General features: G+C 49.1%; 5 protein-coding genes across 5 annotated transcripts; 3 read left to right on the forward strand and 2 right to left on the reverse strand.

Annotated features, from left to right (window-relative positions):
• Positions 1 to 421: 421 nt before the first annotated feature.
• On the reverse strand, positions 422 to 1,436 carry BKA67DRAFT_542728 (uncharacterized protein; the record flags this gene model as incomplete). Its single annotated transcript, XM_046101150.1, has 3 exons — positions 422 to 584; positions 777 to 1,210; positions 1,266 to 1,436. 3 exons carry the CDS (start codon positions 1,434 to 1,436, stop codon positions 422 to 424), a joined length of 768 nt encoding a protein of 255 aa, XP_045950899.1.
• A 3,011-nt stretch (positions 1,437 to 4,447) lies between these two features.
• Positions 4,448 to 7,017, reverse strand: BKA67DRAFT_589001 (uncharacterized protein). Its single transcript, XM_046104417.1, has 2 exons — positions 5,875 to 7,017; positions 4,448 to 5,819 (listed from the first exon to the last, which is right to left on the reverse strand). The coding sequence occupies exons 1-2, from the start codon at positions 6,562 to 6,564 to the stop codon at positions 4,821 to 4,823; spliced, it is 1,689 nt and encodes a 562-aa protein (XP_045950900.1). The 5' UTR covers positions 6,565 to 7,017; the 3' UTR covers positions 4,448 to 4,820.
• A 747-nt stretch (positions 7,018 to 7,764) lies between these two features.
• On the forward strand, positions 7,765 to 9,914 carry BKA67DRAFT_145458 (uncharacterized protein). The gene is made up of 3 exons (XM_046095082.1): positions 7,765 to 8,730; positions 8,782 to 9,648; positions 9,702 to 9,914. Exons 1-3 carry the CDS (start codon positions 8,156 to 8,158, stop codon positions 9,808 to 9,810), a joined length of 1,551 nt encoding a protein of 516 aa, XP_045950901.1. The 5' UTR covers positions 7,765 to 8,155; the 3' UTR covers positions 9,811 to 9,914.
• On the forward strand, positions 9,915 to 11,266 carry BKA67DRAFT_145459 (uncharacterized protein). Its single transcript, XM_046095083.1, has 2 exons — positions 9,915 to 11,056; positions 11,180 to 11,266. Exon 1 carries the CDS (start codon positions 10,018 to 10,020, stop codon positions 11,023 to 11,025), a length of 1,008 nt encoding a protein of 335 aa, XP_045950902.1. The 5' UTR covers positions 9,915 to 10,017; the 3' UTR covers positions 11,026 to 11,056; positions 11,180 to 11,266.
• Positions 11,267 to 11,867: 601 nt separating this feature from the next.
• On the forward strand, positions 11,868 to 12,748 carry BKA67DRAFT_665576 (uncharacterized protein; the record flags this gene model as incomplete). The annotated part of the gene is made up of 2 exons (XM_046108569.1): positions 11,868 to 12,435; positions 12,567 to 12,748. 2 exons carry the CDS (start codon positions 11,868 to 11,870, stop codon positions 12,746 to 12,748), a joined length of 750 nt encoding a protein of 249 aa, XP_045950903.1.
• Positions 12,749 to 12,958: the final 210 nt, after the last annotated feature.

Genomic DNA, 12,958 nt, shown 5'->3' on the forward strand with positions numbered 1-12,958 from the left:
ATTATGCTTCCCGATAAAGCAACTATGTCGTGTGACAATGTTACTAAGTGAATAAGTGATATCTACTTACGCTCCAGGGGTCTTGATCTCGGGACCTCCAACGCAAATTGTTCTCCATCGCTTTTGCAGAGCAGTCTATATAAACCGAGTCATCGTCACACTCCATCGCTTCATCGCCGCTGCTCTCGGATCAATCTGCCCAGATAAGTAAGCTGCGTGGATCTAAACCTTGGTTCAAAGCGCTAAAGTATCGTGTGAATAAATTGAGCGGGTTTAATTGCATCGGTTATGTTAGTGATGAGATTTCCAAGCATGTCAAGTGGTTTAACGAGGAGCCGGCCGCGAATCCTGCTGGAACAGGGCTTCTTGCTGGTGCGAAACCAACTACATGGCTTGGAAACGAGACTGAGATTGATTGGGATTATTCGTTCCATGCCATTTTGATGGTAGTACCAGCATCATCAGATCGAAGTGCGAAAGTTTGAGATACACTGTTCACTTTGCCCTCTGTAAAGAAAGTTTCCTTCTTAGTCCGTTCATGTCGCAAAATCTGAACGTTTGGCCGTCTCATCAATCGAGAAATGCTAGTTGTGCCTCAGCAAGGTGGAGGAGTCACCAGAGGGCTATGCAAATGATGAAGAGGATGCCGTAAGGTAAATTGACCAGAAGACCTGCTTCGAAGCCAACCCCAAAGTAATTATGGCTATGACGCTACGTAACTGACATCCCACCCACAAGCATTAGCTCCTCGATGCCAGCGAAGTTTAAGTCCTGACCTTTCTCGAATGAGACCAGCCCATCCTGAAATGCCCGACAGGATTTGAACATCCATACAACTCGTGTAATCCTCCATACGGCCTTGTGGGGCCGTCCTACTATGAATAGTCGGCCATTCCCAAACCCAGTAAAGCGTATAGTAATCACGAATGTTCATAGGGAGTTGTAGGTCAATCTGGCACCATAAATCGGCACCTTGAGGGTCTATGGGAGCCGTAGGGAAAGCCTTATGGCTCCCCAAAGAGATTGGGCCATCGTTAATCTGGTAACATTTACCATCATCAGAATGCCAGTTGGCCAGGAGCACCTCCCTTTTATCGTCTCCTGTCCCAGGCTCATTCCAAATGTGGTGGATAGAAAGGAGATAATGGTCCTTCGAAGGTGACGAGGTGCCGCAAACCCACACAATAGGACGCCAGCGACGACGAAGAGACTAGCCAAGGCAATTCAATGGGTGTTGAACCCCCGGAGAACGAGGATGGAAATACTTTGCAAGCTGTACAAACACTGCTAGAGATTCGACGTAGGTCATTCAGGTCGGCAGAACTTGTGTTGTCGATGCGGCACGTGTCCACCCAGAAGTACTCGATCCCATTGCGCTTAGCTTGTTGTCCAGAGAACAAGATCTTTTTATAGCCCTCTAGCCTTTCCCTATACATTATGTGCAAAGCTCTTAGAAAGTCTCGGGAAAGTCATGAACCCCGACGGGCTTTGTGGAAGTGTCACCGCAGCGTGTAATGGTCGATCTATCGTATACTCTACGCGCAGTGGAGGATTTATAGCCTTTAAGGTTTTGATCTCTGTGTCCTAAGATCCCGCGGTAAAGCTAGCTGGGATGATTCGTATAAGTTGTCTCCATACAGAAATCACGAACGACAACTATAAAGAGGTAGGGATTCCAGAGTATATAATTAGATAGAGAGAAAAGATAGAGACGATACATAATGTAAAACAATGGCCGTATCGCAGAATAATACTATATAGCCGAAAGATATTGTATTGTCTCTACCTTAACAAATTCCATAGCTTATAAAGAAAAACCTTGAGATTAGAACGGGAAAGTCCTCGGAAGGAGGCCCACTATAGGCGTATATAGAGGATGCTATATACAAGGGCTTCGCCGCTAAATTTACGTTTAGGTACTAAACATGTTAAGGCGGGGCTTATAGGATTAGCAAAATTTCGCCTTACCCGGACTAAGCGATTAAATATTAGGAGTTATATAAAAAGCATATTATATACTTCACTTAGAGCCTTTCGTTGTTTATTATATACCTCGTAATATTTATAAATGGAACCGGGGGAGTCTTCGTAATATCGCTTGTAAAACCGTCTAATAATTTTCGGCAGCTTATATAATCGTCGCGTAAATAACTACTTTGTAGATGTACTAGGCAATTAGAATACTACTATTGTTATAATCTCCTAGAACTTTTATTCTAGTCTTTTGTCTATAGCTACCCGGAGTAAAGAACGCTGTAATGAGTGCTTAGTCAGTGTTATTCCGTTTTGGTAGTGACCCTGCCCTTAATATATTTCCAATTCTAGTTACGAACATATCTATACTACGGGATATTGGGGCAAGGCTTGGGATTAACATGTTCGTCTATGGATTGGTTGTATTATTTGGGCTACTGGTTACGGCGCAAATTGTCAAGTTAGCAGAATTTAGGTGGGCAGCGGTGCTTATTGGCTGTTGTTTTCTTGTTTCTAATGTAGTTATTTTAGTTATGAGGACTAGACTACGAGTTGCGAAGAGCTGGAAATTCAGCAAATATAGACGTTAAGGGATGGCGAATCTCCACTCCTCAGCTATTTTCCAAAGGAATTGAGATTTTGTGACCATGAAGCCGACGTATTTCTCGATGCGGTGGTGTACGCTAGGCTCGAAGGACCGAATCGCTTTAATAACAAAGCTTATAAGCACTACGAAAGGCCAACTATAGAGACTTTTCGTGACCGTACGTATATGAGGTGCAGAACTGCCTCGAGGAAAGGTATGGATGTTTGACTAGCTGTGTCGACTACGGTTCTGTATTTGTAGGGTAGGGAAGCAACCTTGGCCTACGTGCTTGGCCACGACTTTCACAGATCAGGTTTGAGAGCACGTCACGGCACTCACGAGTTCAGGAGCCGCTATGATGTACAGAAGGTGCGTAATGCGTGAAGAGAAAAGTTCTGTATCAATCTGTCGTGTGCCACTCGAAAGCTTTACTAGGTTAGTAGACATTCGATCCGAGGGAGGACTAAAACTCTTATGCACGCTCCACTGCCGCCACCTCTCGTGGTCTAGGGTGTATGCACAGAATAGCGAACCAAACCCAAGCAGAAAATTACAGACGCAACGGAAATTAGTGTGTCGTAGCCATATCAATATTTCATCAGGAAGGTTTGCAAGGCAGAATTGCCTGGCTCACCGCACCTCAGCGGGGATTGCGCGATCGTCGCGCGCTTTAAGGCAGCGCTGGCTCACCTGCTCACCCTATTGGCGGCGCGCCGGAGCTGTCCGCACATTTTCTGTCTATTGGCACCACTCAATTATTGCACGCAGCTTTTTGAGATTTTGCTCCTACATCTTATATATCTGCATGCAAATCTTACCATCGATCTATAATCTTACGCTGTGACCTATCTTGTAATAGTCTAGCGATAAACACTAGTATAACAAGTGAAGAGATGCGTAGGTGATTGTTGGTGGCTGATTGGCCTAAAGGGGCTGTCCTGGGGGGCAACCATATGCGGTGCTGTACTGCCGGGACAACTTTCGCCTTACTAACATGTTCCTTGTTACATCTCTTGACTGCACTGCACGTACTTGAACTGGCGCGCAATGCACGTCACAGCGTCCTACTAGAATACTTAACATGCGTAACAGCGAGCGTTTAGTTTGGATCGTTCAAAGGGGTCTCACCGGCATAAACCTCGGAGTTGCACGATCGAGCTCAATCGTTTTAACTAGGTCTGACAGGAGTGGCGCCACTCAAGTTAAGCATTCCTATGGCGATGATATCTGCCGCTGGCTAAATCGTGAGACAGGGTTACATATTGTCAGTCGGCAGCGGTGTGTCCATCTACCCGTTGATAAGTGACTGGCAAGACGTTTACTCCATCGACCGGCACCGAGAACTTACAAAATATCTCCAGCGAGGTATGAGCGTTTCATTCGTGTAGGCTGTCGTTGACCTCATGCTGTGCTACGATAGCATTCCAAATGAACGGTTTGTCGTTGACACGTTTCGCCCGTAGGTTCAGATGGAAAGGGGAGACCCCCTATATGAAGCATAAAATGATTGGGATGCCAGGGGATGTAATATACCCACGCGCCTCAAATACTCGCGTATGAGGACACGGATACAAGGATGCACACATTAAGGTCCCAGCAGGGCATTATTGGCTCGAGGGGGACAATGCTGAGGTGAAGAAACCGGCAAATTACGAAAATGTCTATGCTGCACATGCTGCGCGGTCAGCGAAGCTCGCGGAGGCTAGTGAGGTGGCCGAGAAGAAGCATTAGGATAGCTTGCTTGAATGAATGGGAGTCGATCGTATAGAAAGGTTGTACTAGACTCGTAGAGCTAGTGTTGATATCTTCAGAAATAATCAGCTATAGCTACCGCGATCATAGTTGTTATGCAGATAGTTTGCTGATTACGATCAGGGCTTCGAGTAGTGTCGTAGAGAAGGAGTATTGTTGTCGTTGTCGTTGTCGTTGTCGTTGTCGTGCTGTCATAGTACATCGGTGGAAGGCGAGCAGGGGCCTAAGCTAGTGGGTTTCGCTCAACCTTTCTTTCTTTTGTTCTTTCTTTCTTTCTTTCTCAAGAAGGTACATTGTATAAAACTATCGTTCATGTAGTAGAGGCCTTCGCCATCTCGAAATTGAATCCGAGTATTAACACTATATCTATCGATGTTTATCCTACTTGGGCTCTGTGTCCTAATCCGTGAAGCATGGTTTTGATAAGGAATGGATAGCCCACCAAATAGCCAAAGCGCCATATGCAATCGTAACACGTAACAAGAAAACCACAATCCATGGCTGTTGGTTAAATATCCAACATGCTCTTCACTTGTTGAGGTTGAGCATTCAACGAGACACCGCTTTGAGTGCTGTTGCTCCTTTCACTAGTACCGGGTCGTCGGGATGGCACAGTAGTACTTCGGCCCCTATCACCCGCCGTTATGGTTGTAGTTGTGGTTGCTTGTGCTGGAGGTGGTGGCGCTGCGTTGGGGAACAATAGTCCAGCGGCATATCGCGTCACGTTGTCCGCTCTACGCTGTTCTGACTTACCGCTGTAGGGAGTGTACGGAGGTGGGGCACTCGCTCCCGTCCGGGTGCTGCTGGCGACGCTGTTGGCACGTCTCATTTGACCCATTTCGATTGGAGCGTTTTGTTGGGCCTCAGCTTCGCGAGCCCTTGTTGCGGCGGCAGCCTCGACATTTTGATGTGTAGCTCTTCCGCCGCCGACTTCACGGACATTGCGCAATATCATTTCCCTCATGCCACCAGCACCTTGGTCGCCATTTACACGTCTCCACCACGCCGGCTTGCGAACGAGACCCATGTCGGCATCGAGAGCAGCGCCACGCTCACGACGCTGCCTAATGAGTTCCTTATCCTCGTTCTTCCTCAGGAAGCCGGCGGCATTCTGAATAATGATGATCAGGAGCCCTGGCACATAACCACCAACATACATGGCGACGTAGTTGGTCTCCTGCTTCAGAGGAGAGACATTGAAATCCCATGCGACGAGACCTTGGTATGCCACCATGGCCAAGCTGAGTGGCAACAGAAGGACGAATCGGAAGGGCATGAACCCGAAACCACCAATAGCACGGTTGAGGAAGCCGCGTCTGCGTTCTTCATAATGGCGGATAGAGTGCCACAGTGAAACCATGATCGTGCACCAGGCGATGAACAAGCAGAACGTAGCTGCTTTGAATCGTCCATCAGTAGCAGTAGGCTCAGCAAACATGGCGGTCTGCTCATCGGAGCGTTGTAGCTCAATATTGCCCCAGCTGCGAGGAATAATTAAGAAGAAGTTCTGCAATTTGGTGGTAAGTCAGTTGTTTGCAGCATGTAGCGACATGGGGACTTACCAGCCAGACCCAGAAGTAGAAGAAGAGGGGGATTAACAGCTCGAACCTGCCTCGTTTGTCGTCTTGTTGTAGCACAAAGGGGTTGGGGTCGATGAATTGACGTTCCATCCAACTTCCCCAGTGACGAATGGCCTCCCAAACCAAGGCCATGGTCCCCATCTGTTGTAGATACCAGAAGAAGCTAGTCAGGACGATGGGTATCGAGGAGAGGTAGTATCGGTCGACATCGACGCCGGTGAACAAGCCAATGAGGGCTGCAACAGCAGTAAAGATAGCCCAGTACCATTGCCATCTTCTGCCGATGGGAGCGAATCTCTTGGTGACCGGGAGATAGAGTTTGCCATGCCTGGTCAGATTGAGCAGGGTGAAGACCAGAGTCAAGGCGTAGAGGACGGCGAAAGTGATACCAAGCTTGCCGCGAGTACCGATCTGCTTTATGGGAGTGTAACACCAAGTACTGTTGATGAAAGTGCCGTTGGGGTATAAGAGTTTCGGTGCATATGGCTCAAAGGTGAGGAAACACCATGAGCCGTTGGAGATTGTGCCATTGCCGAAGATTGTATAGTTCCAGTAGTTCAAAGTGGTAAGGTTGAAATGGATATTGTTGAGGATGTAATCGGTGGCATTGTCGGGGTTGTTGCCATCGACGGAGCGCGAGAGGATCTCGCTGGCATCGAAGATTTGATTCATCGTAGAAGAGGACGAGAACGAGGACGAAGCCTCAGAGAATGGGACGAGCGGACTTGGAATTGGACTTTTGTGACAGCAGGGACTCGTTTCGATCCGACAAAATGGCCCGGGAGGAGACCTGGACAGGCTCTGGGTTTGTTATGTACGGTAGGAGTTTGAGCGCAAAGAAGGATGATCTACAACATTGAAGTGCAGAACTATCTTCAAAATTGGCGGCTCGAAGCAGTCGGGAACAAGACTCCAACAATTAGAAGGCGGACAAAGTTTGCGACTTCCCCACACCAACAAGAGAAGTTGTAGGATGCGAATGCAGACGCAGACGCAGACGCAGATGCACAGAGCAGAGGGCAAAGAGCAAAGAGGCTGCTCAAAGTGTTCAACCGGACTCCATTCTAAGGCGCATCCGAAGATCCGGCGCATTTTTGGCGGAGACCTGATCACTCAAAATCGCTCAAGAACATGCGCTAGAGCTTCGATAAGACGCACCTGGCAGGCCTGGGAGCTGGACAGGCCAAAAAAAAAAAAGCTCGATAAGCCCGCCTATGACGTGCGCTACGGCAAAGCCATCTTTAGCGGCTGCATCCCCCACTTTCTCGCGTCCCCCGTCCCCTTGCCTCTCTGCCCTGTTCGCGACTATATCCGTTGTCGCCGAGTCGCGAAGCACAAAATTTCAATTCAAGACGCGCCTCGACTGCATTTCATATACTTGGTACACTTCACTGCCAGCTCCGCAACAGCTAGGCCAGTAACAACTGTCCACTTCCACACACATGATGTACGTGCCTCCAACATTTCACTGCTGTATTAAGACACCTGTTTGGTCTATCGATCACCGCCAAACAAGTCCTGGGTGATAGTGCTGTTATGTGCTCAAAATGTGTTACAACAACTTCCGTCCATTACCTATATACTGTAAGACAGGCTCAAGACCTAAACAACGTCCCGAACATTCGATGTCGCGATCTCGGACATTGTCATTCCCCGGTTGCGCATTCTATGAAGCCCGAATCACGGGCCTCACGCGTTGTGAATTGTGTAACAGCGTGAACCTGATCGCCCAAGAAGACAACCTTCCTGTGTACGTTGCCCACCATCGGTTGTGCCCGGGTGCATTCCATCGTCGTTCCTGAAATGTTATTGATGTGCTAGTGGGACGATGCTGCCATGGCAATTGACCGTCTCCACCGATTTCTCGGATTATCACGTTCGTACGCGAACAGTCGCGACCAACACATTTCCATCATCAATTTGCGGGTGCTAATGAGTTAAGTGGTCCTAGTCTAGACTAACCTTAGTCAACTAAATCGCCAAGCGAGATTTATGCTTGTTGATTCAGCCGTGCATCCGCAGGGACAGGACGGAACTAGGACCAAGTGGCCTCGCGATGCAACCTGCCAAGAAGCGGCCCATGGTCTCCGACAAAGTCTGAGAATGTGTGTAGCTCCCTTGAGGCCACGATTTCCGGGGAAAACTCGAATCAGACGACCACGAGCCTCTTAGCTAAGCAGTAAGCAGTTTGCTTCATCGCATCCTGCAACCTTCGCGACGACTAGTGTTGCCGTTCGATCTAGCTCAGCCGAGGGATATCGCAATGTGGATCCAATCCTTCCTTGTAGCGGCAGCACTGTTTGTCAAGTTTGCCAGCACTGCATCTTGTCCCAACTATGCTGACTACTCCCGGACAAAACACGAACCGTTCTCAGAGGGTGCCAATCAGCTCAGCTCTATGAGACCTGTGCCAGCATGTCGCACTTTCAATTCCAGCCTAGTTGAAGATGAGATCCTGCGACTGAAGGACCAGATATGGGACCCGGACCTGTTTCGACTCTTCGAGAACACATGGCCGAACACACTGGACACAGCGATCAAGTGGATGGGTGTAGCGGCCAACAACACCGAAGAGGAGCTCTGCTTCGTAATTACTGGCGATATCAATGCCATGTGGATTCGTGACAGTGCCAACCAGATCGCCCCGTACAAGTATGTTCTCCAGAGACCTACCGATGATGTTGCTGCTGTATTTCGAGGCGTCATCAATCTTCAGGCACGATATCTGGTTATCAGCCCCTATTGCAATGCTTTCCTTCCACCAAAGGAATCGGGAATGAACCCTGGGCCTAGTGGAGGCATTTACTCTGTCACGCCCACGTATGATCGGGATTTTGTGTAAGTTTGCTCTACTCCCAATGTAAAATTTGCCTGCTTACCGACTGGCAGCTACACCTGCAACTTCGAGTTAGATGACTTTGGTGGCTTTCTGCAGCTTTCGCACGATTACTACACCGCCACCGGTGATGTCACATTCTTCGGTAAATTCCAATGGATCTATGCCATACAGTCCATCCTAAAGGCATCGAAAGCCATGCAGCAGCCTACTTACGATAAAGATGGCAAATGGGTTCCACCAGCATACACCTTTCAATCGCAGACCATGTCGGCATTTGGTACACTGGGTAACAACGGGATGGGCAATCCTGTCAACGACACAGGTCTGATGCGGTCACCTTTCAGGCCTAGCGATGACTCCGCAACCTTTGATCTGAACATTCCGGCCAACATGATGATGGCAAGATACCTCGAGACGAATGCTGAGATTATGGACAAATTGCCCAACGCACCACCGGGACTGGCAAAGGAGATGAGAGACATAGCTGCACAGGTCCGTCACGCCATTAATGAATGGGGCATCGTCACCGCTCCAAGTGGAAAGAAAATATTTGCTTACGAAGTCGACGGCTTCGGCGGTCGCAGCCTTATGGATGACGCCAATATCCCCTCGCTGCTCTCTGCACCATTCCTGGGCTTTTTGAACAATACGGACGAGATCTACCAAAACACGCGGAACTTTTTGCTGAGTAGAGCTAATCCGTGGTATTGTTCCGGACCTATCATCAAGGGAATTGGTAGTCCACACATACGACCTGGCGCGACATGGCCAATGTCAGTAATAATGAGTGCCATGACAAGCGATGATGACAAGGAGATTATCACTGCTCTGCGGCAAGTCCTGCAGAGCACGGATGGTCTAGGGCTCATTCACGAAAGTGTCGACGCCTATAGCGTCAAAAGATGGACCAGGCAATGGTAAGCGACAATAACATCAGCATGATGCAAATAATGAACTAATGCTTCCGTAGGTTTACATGGGCTAATGGTCTGTTCGGCCAACTGATCATGGAGTTGGAGCAGCGAAAGCCATTTGTCCTACAAGAGAGCTTTCAACCGATTTTCAAGGACCGGGAATGAGGCTGGCGAAGTGATGTCAAGTGCGCCTAATGCATATTGGCCAACCATTCAAAGCTCGGTACCAAAAAAAAAAAATTTGCTGGCGTCAGCAACACTGTAATCAACATACATTACTTTCAAGCCCTTTCGCCAAGGCTTATGTTGAGGATGAGTCGTTCACAACATTTACATCACTGAAGTACAAGGAGTGCGCTGGAGTGACCAAACATGTCGCACTACTACGAGTCCTACAGGGTGGAGAACGTGAAAGGACCCGGGGATGGCCGGCCTACAGCGATGCAAATCGTCGAAGACAGCAAAGCCTATGGTCCTCACACCGAGAAAGTCATGCTGCTCACCGGCAGTTCATCTGGTATCGGCATCGAGACAGCTCGCGCTCTTGCTGCAACAGGTACCACCCTCTTCCTCGGTGTTCGCGACCTTGACAAAGCCAAGCGAGTACACACCGACATCATCTCGGACAGGGTCCACCTTCTCAAAATTGACGTTTCGCGACTATCCAGCGTTCGCTCCGCAGCCTTGGAGCTGCTACGGATCTCTAATGGCCGACTTAACGTTTTGATCAACAATGCTGGCATCCTAGCTTCGCCAGAATTCCACATCGAAGGACTAGAATCTCATATGGCAGTCCATTACTGGGGCCCGTTCCTCCTGTTCCACCTCCTCAAGGATGCCCTGATCTCGAGTGGCACACCAGATTACCCATCGCGTGTGTTAATCGTCTCCAGCAAAGCACACCAGGTTGAGCAAATCGACTTTGATGACCTGCACGTCAAAGTCAAGAAAAGCCCGTTCGACGGGTATCCTCGTAGCAAACTTGCGCAGATCTACATGGCGTCCGAGATCGATCGACGCTATGGTTCCTTAGGTATGCACGCCTATAGCCTAGATCCGGGCGTCGTGTCGCCGAGCGAGGGAAGTGGGATTACGCGTCATGTTGAGGAACTGTTAAAGGAGAAATGGGAGGACCCCGTACTTAAGAAACAGATGATGAGTGCAGCGCAGGGAGCCGCAACGACGGTTTGGGCGGCTGTGAGCAAGGAAGTAATGAACGAAGGGGTGAGAGGCAAGTATCTGGAAACTTGCTCTTTGGCGAAACCAGCTGAGGGTAAGGCGCCTGGCATGGAGTCTGGGTATGGGAGTTGGGCTTACGATACGGGTAATGCCGGGAGGCTATGGAATGAGAGTTTCGAGATTGTTGGTTTGTTGGGATAGCAGGATGCTAGCTGTTAGTTTCTTTGACGAGGTACAATTTCTCAAGCAGCCCGCCCTTATGCCTGGAACTCTGTATCAAGAGCTTGCATTCCTTACTGATGTACCCCCAGGTAGAAATTGCTTATGCTAATACAGGGTGCGTGCGACTTTGCAGCAACAGAGTCTGGGGAATTCCCACGAGAGTTCATTCGTCGGTTCGGATTTAAGGCGACTAGTCTTCACACTACTTGACACTATTCGCAGTGCCTTCCTAGCACAGGCGAATTCGCTGGTTAGAGTTTGCACAACTTCTGGCCAACCAAAATCGGGGAATTGCGTGTAACAAACATTTAGTTGCGAAGAGGAGTCGCGTTCTCGCGTCACGCGTCAAACGTGATCAGTCTACCGATGAGATTTGCCATAACAAAAGCCAAAGAGGCGCAAGAACGGGGGTCGAACAGGCCGGCGGCAGCGTAGATGTGCGTGATACTCCAAAATGTTCTGGAGACTTGGAGGGGGTTCGTAGTTACTAACCTCGCGTCAGCGGCAGTACTCAACCGGCTCGTAGCAGACCGTATCCGACCGCCTGAGCATTTAGTTTCTGCAGCCACACTAGCTTCATGTCAGTGACTCTCAAATGAGCAAATTCGACCCCTTTGAGCTGCAACTAAGAATGTGCCCACCTCCAAGCCCACGAGCCAACAATTCTCACAGACTTGCAAGCTTCTGTAGAAGCTTTTTGATGAACTCGCAGCGCGTACACGGGTTAGTGGTAGGCATAAGTGATAAAATCGTCGCCAAATCGTCCCACCACATCTGAACTACGTGGAAACTAGACCACACCTGTACCTATGGCACCAAACATGTCAGCTTTATTCAATATCGGGGCGCCGCAAGGCACCCGTCGGAGATCGGTGCGGTCTTCTCAACGAGCAGCATATATGTTTCCGGTGCAAGTGTCCGCCAATGTCCCACTGCAATCGGCCGAATCTTCTGCAGGACTACAAGGACCTCCGGAAGAGGGTTTCCTTCCAGCACAGTCGGCTCCTCATAGGGGAGCAACTCATGTGCACCGTGGTCCGTCTGCAGCCACACCGGTCGAACCAGCAATGAATACTCAGCGTGCTTCAATACTGAAAAGGATGGGTAGAACGCGTTCCCAGCCTCAGGTACTGGCGGCCCACGAGATGCTGCCCAATACACAGAGCTCAGCTCCTGTGAGGTATGGTGGAATGCCGGTCCAAGCCGTTATACCATGGGATGGAGTCTGGCGCTACACGATGTTGGATGAGCAGGTGCTTACCTTGCCTGGGATCCTCCAGTCATTGAAAGGCATTGCCACAAAGGATCCATACACCATGAAGGACATGCATTTGATTTTAGGTCGCATAATTACCAAGGCTGTCCTGACTCATAGCGGAGATGGATTTCGTGAGTACAACCCGTGATTATGTGATCATAAATCTTTTTGAAATCGGGTGGGATATAGTGACTTCACAAATTCTCAGATAATATCAGATCACGACCCGCCGAGGATCTTGGGCTAACCGCGACTCTAACAGTTGACCAACATCGTATGAGCACTTGGTACGATATCGTCGGGCACGTCGTCGACTGGAGTGTTCGCCACAGGTGGAATGATGAGATTTCCGTGCTAGCCAAATTCACCAAGTTGCTTATGGCACGTCACTTCCTCACAGATGTCATATTGGTCAACGGCATCCGTCGTCTCTATGGCAAGTAAAGCCTCCACAACTTACCGCTTGCCATGCACACTAAATGCTGATTTTGTACCATTGACCAATACAGCGAACAGAGGTCGTCCATGGAACAATTGAAAGTATTCATCGCCACAATGCACAACGACCCCACTAAATTTCCAACTTCATGACAACGTCCCCAGTCAACAGCGGCAATCCTTATTTGGTGCGATCTGATGGACGCCTCGCTGTCT

This window comes from Truncatella angustata (assembly GCF_020726525.1).
Source record: "Truncatella angustata strain MPI-SDFR-AT-0073 chromosome Unknown BKA67scaffold_15, whole genome shotgun sequence".
Classification (NCBI taxonomy): Eukaryota; Fungi; Ascomycota; class Sordariomycetes; order Amphisphaeriales; family Sporocadaceae; genus Truncatella; species Truncatella angustata.

Coding starts and splice junctions, on each gene's coding strand:
- BKA67DRAFT_589001 (XM_046104417.1), bottom strand. CDS start 6,564: ATGAATCAAATCTTCGATGCCAGCGAGATCCTCTCGCGCTCCGTCGAT. Junction 5,820..5,874: donor TCTACTTCTGGGTCTGGCTG/GTAAGTCCCCAT, acceptor ACCAAATTGCAG/AACTTCTTCTTAATTATTCC.
- BKA67DRAFT_145458 (XM_046095082.1), top strand. CDS start 8,156: ATGTGGATCCAATCCTTCCTTGTAGCGGCAGCACTGTTTGTCAAGTTT. Junction 8,731..8,781: donor ACGTATGATCGGGATTTTGT/GTAAGTTTGCTC, acceptor ACCGACTGGCAG/CTACACCTGCAACTTCGAGT. Junction 9,649..9,701: donor AAAAGATGGACCAGGCAATG/GTAAGCGACAAT, acceptor ATGCTTCCGTAG/GTTTACATGGGCTAATGGTC.
- BKA67DRAFT_145459 (XM_046095083.1), top strand. CDS start 10,018: ATGTCGCACTACTACGAGTCCTACAGGGTGGAGAACGTGAAAGGACCC.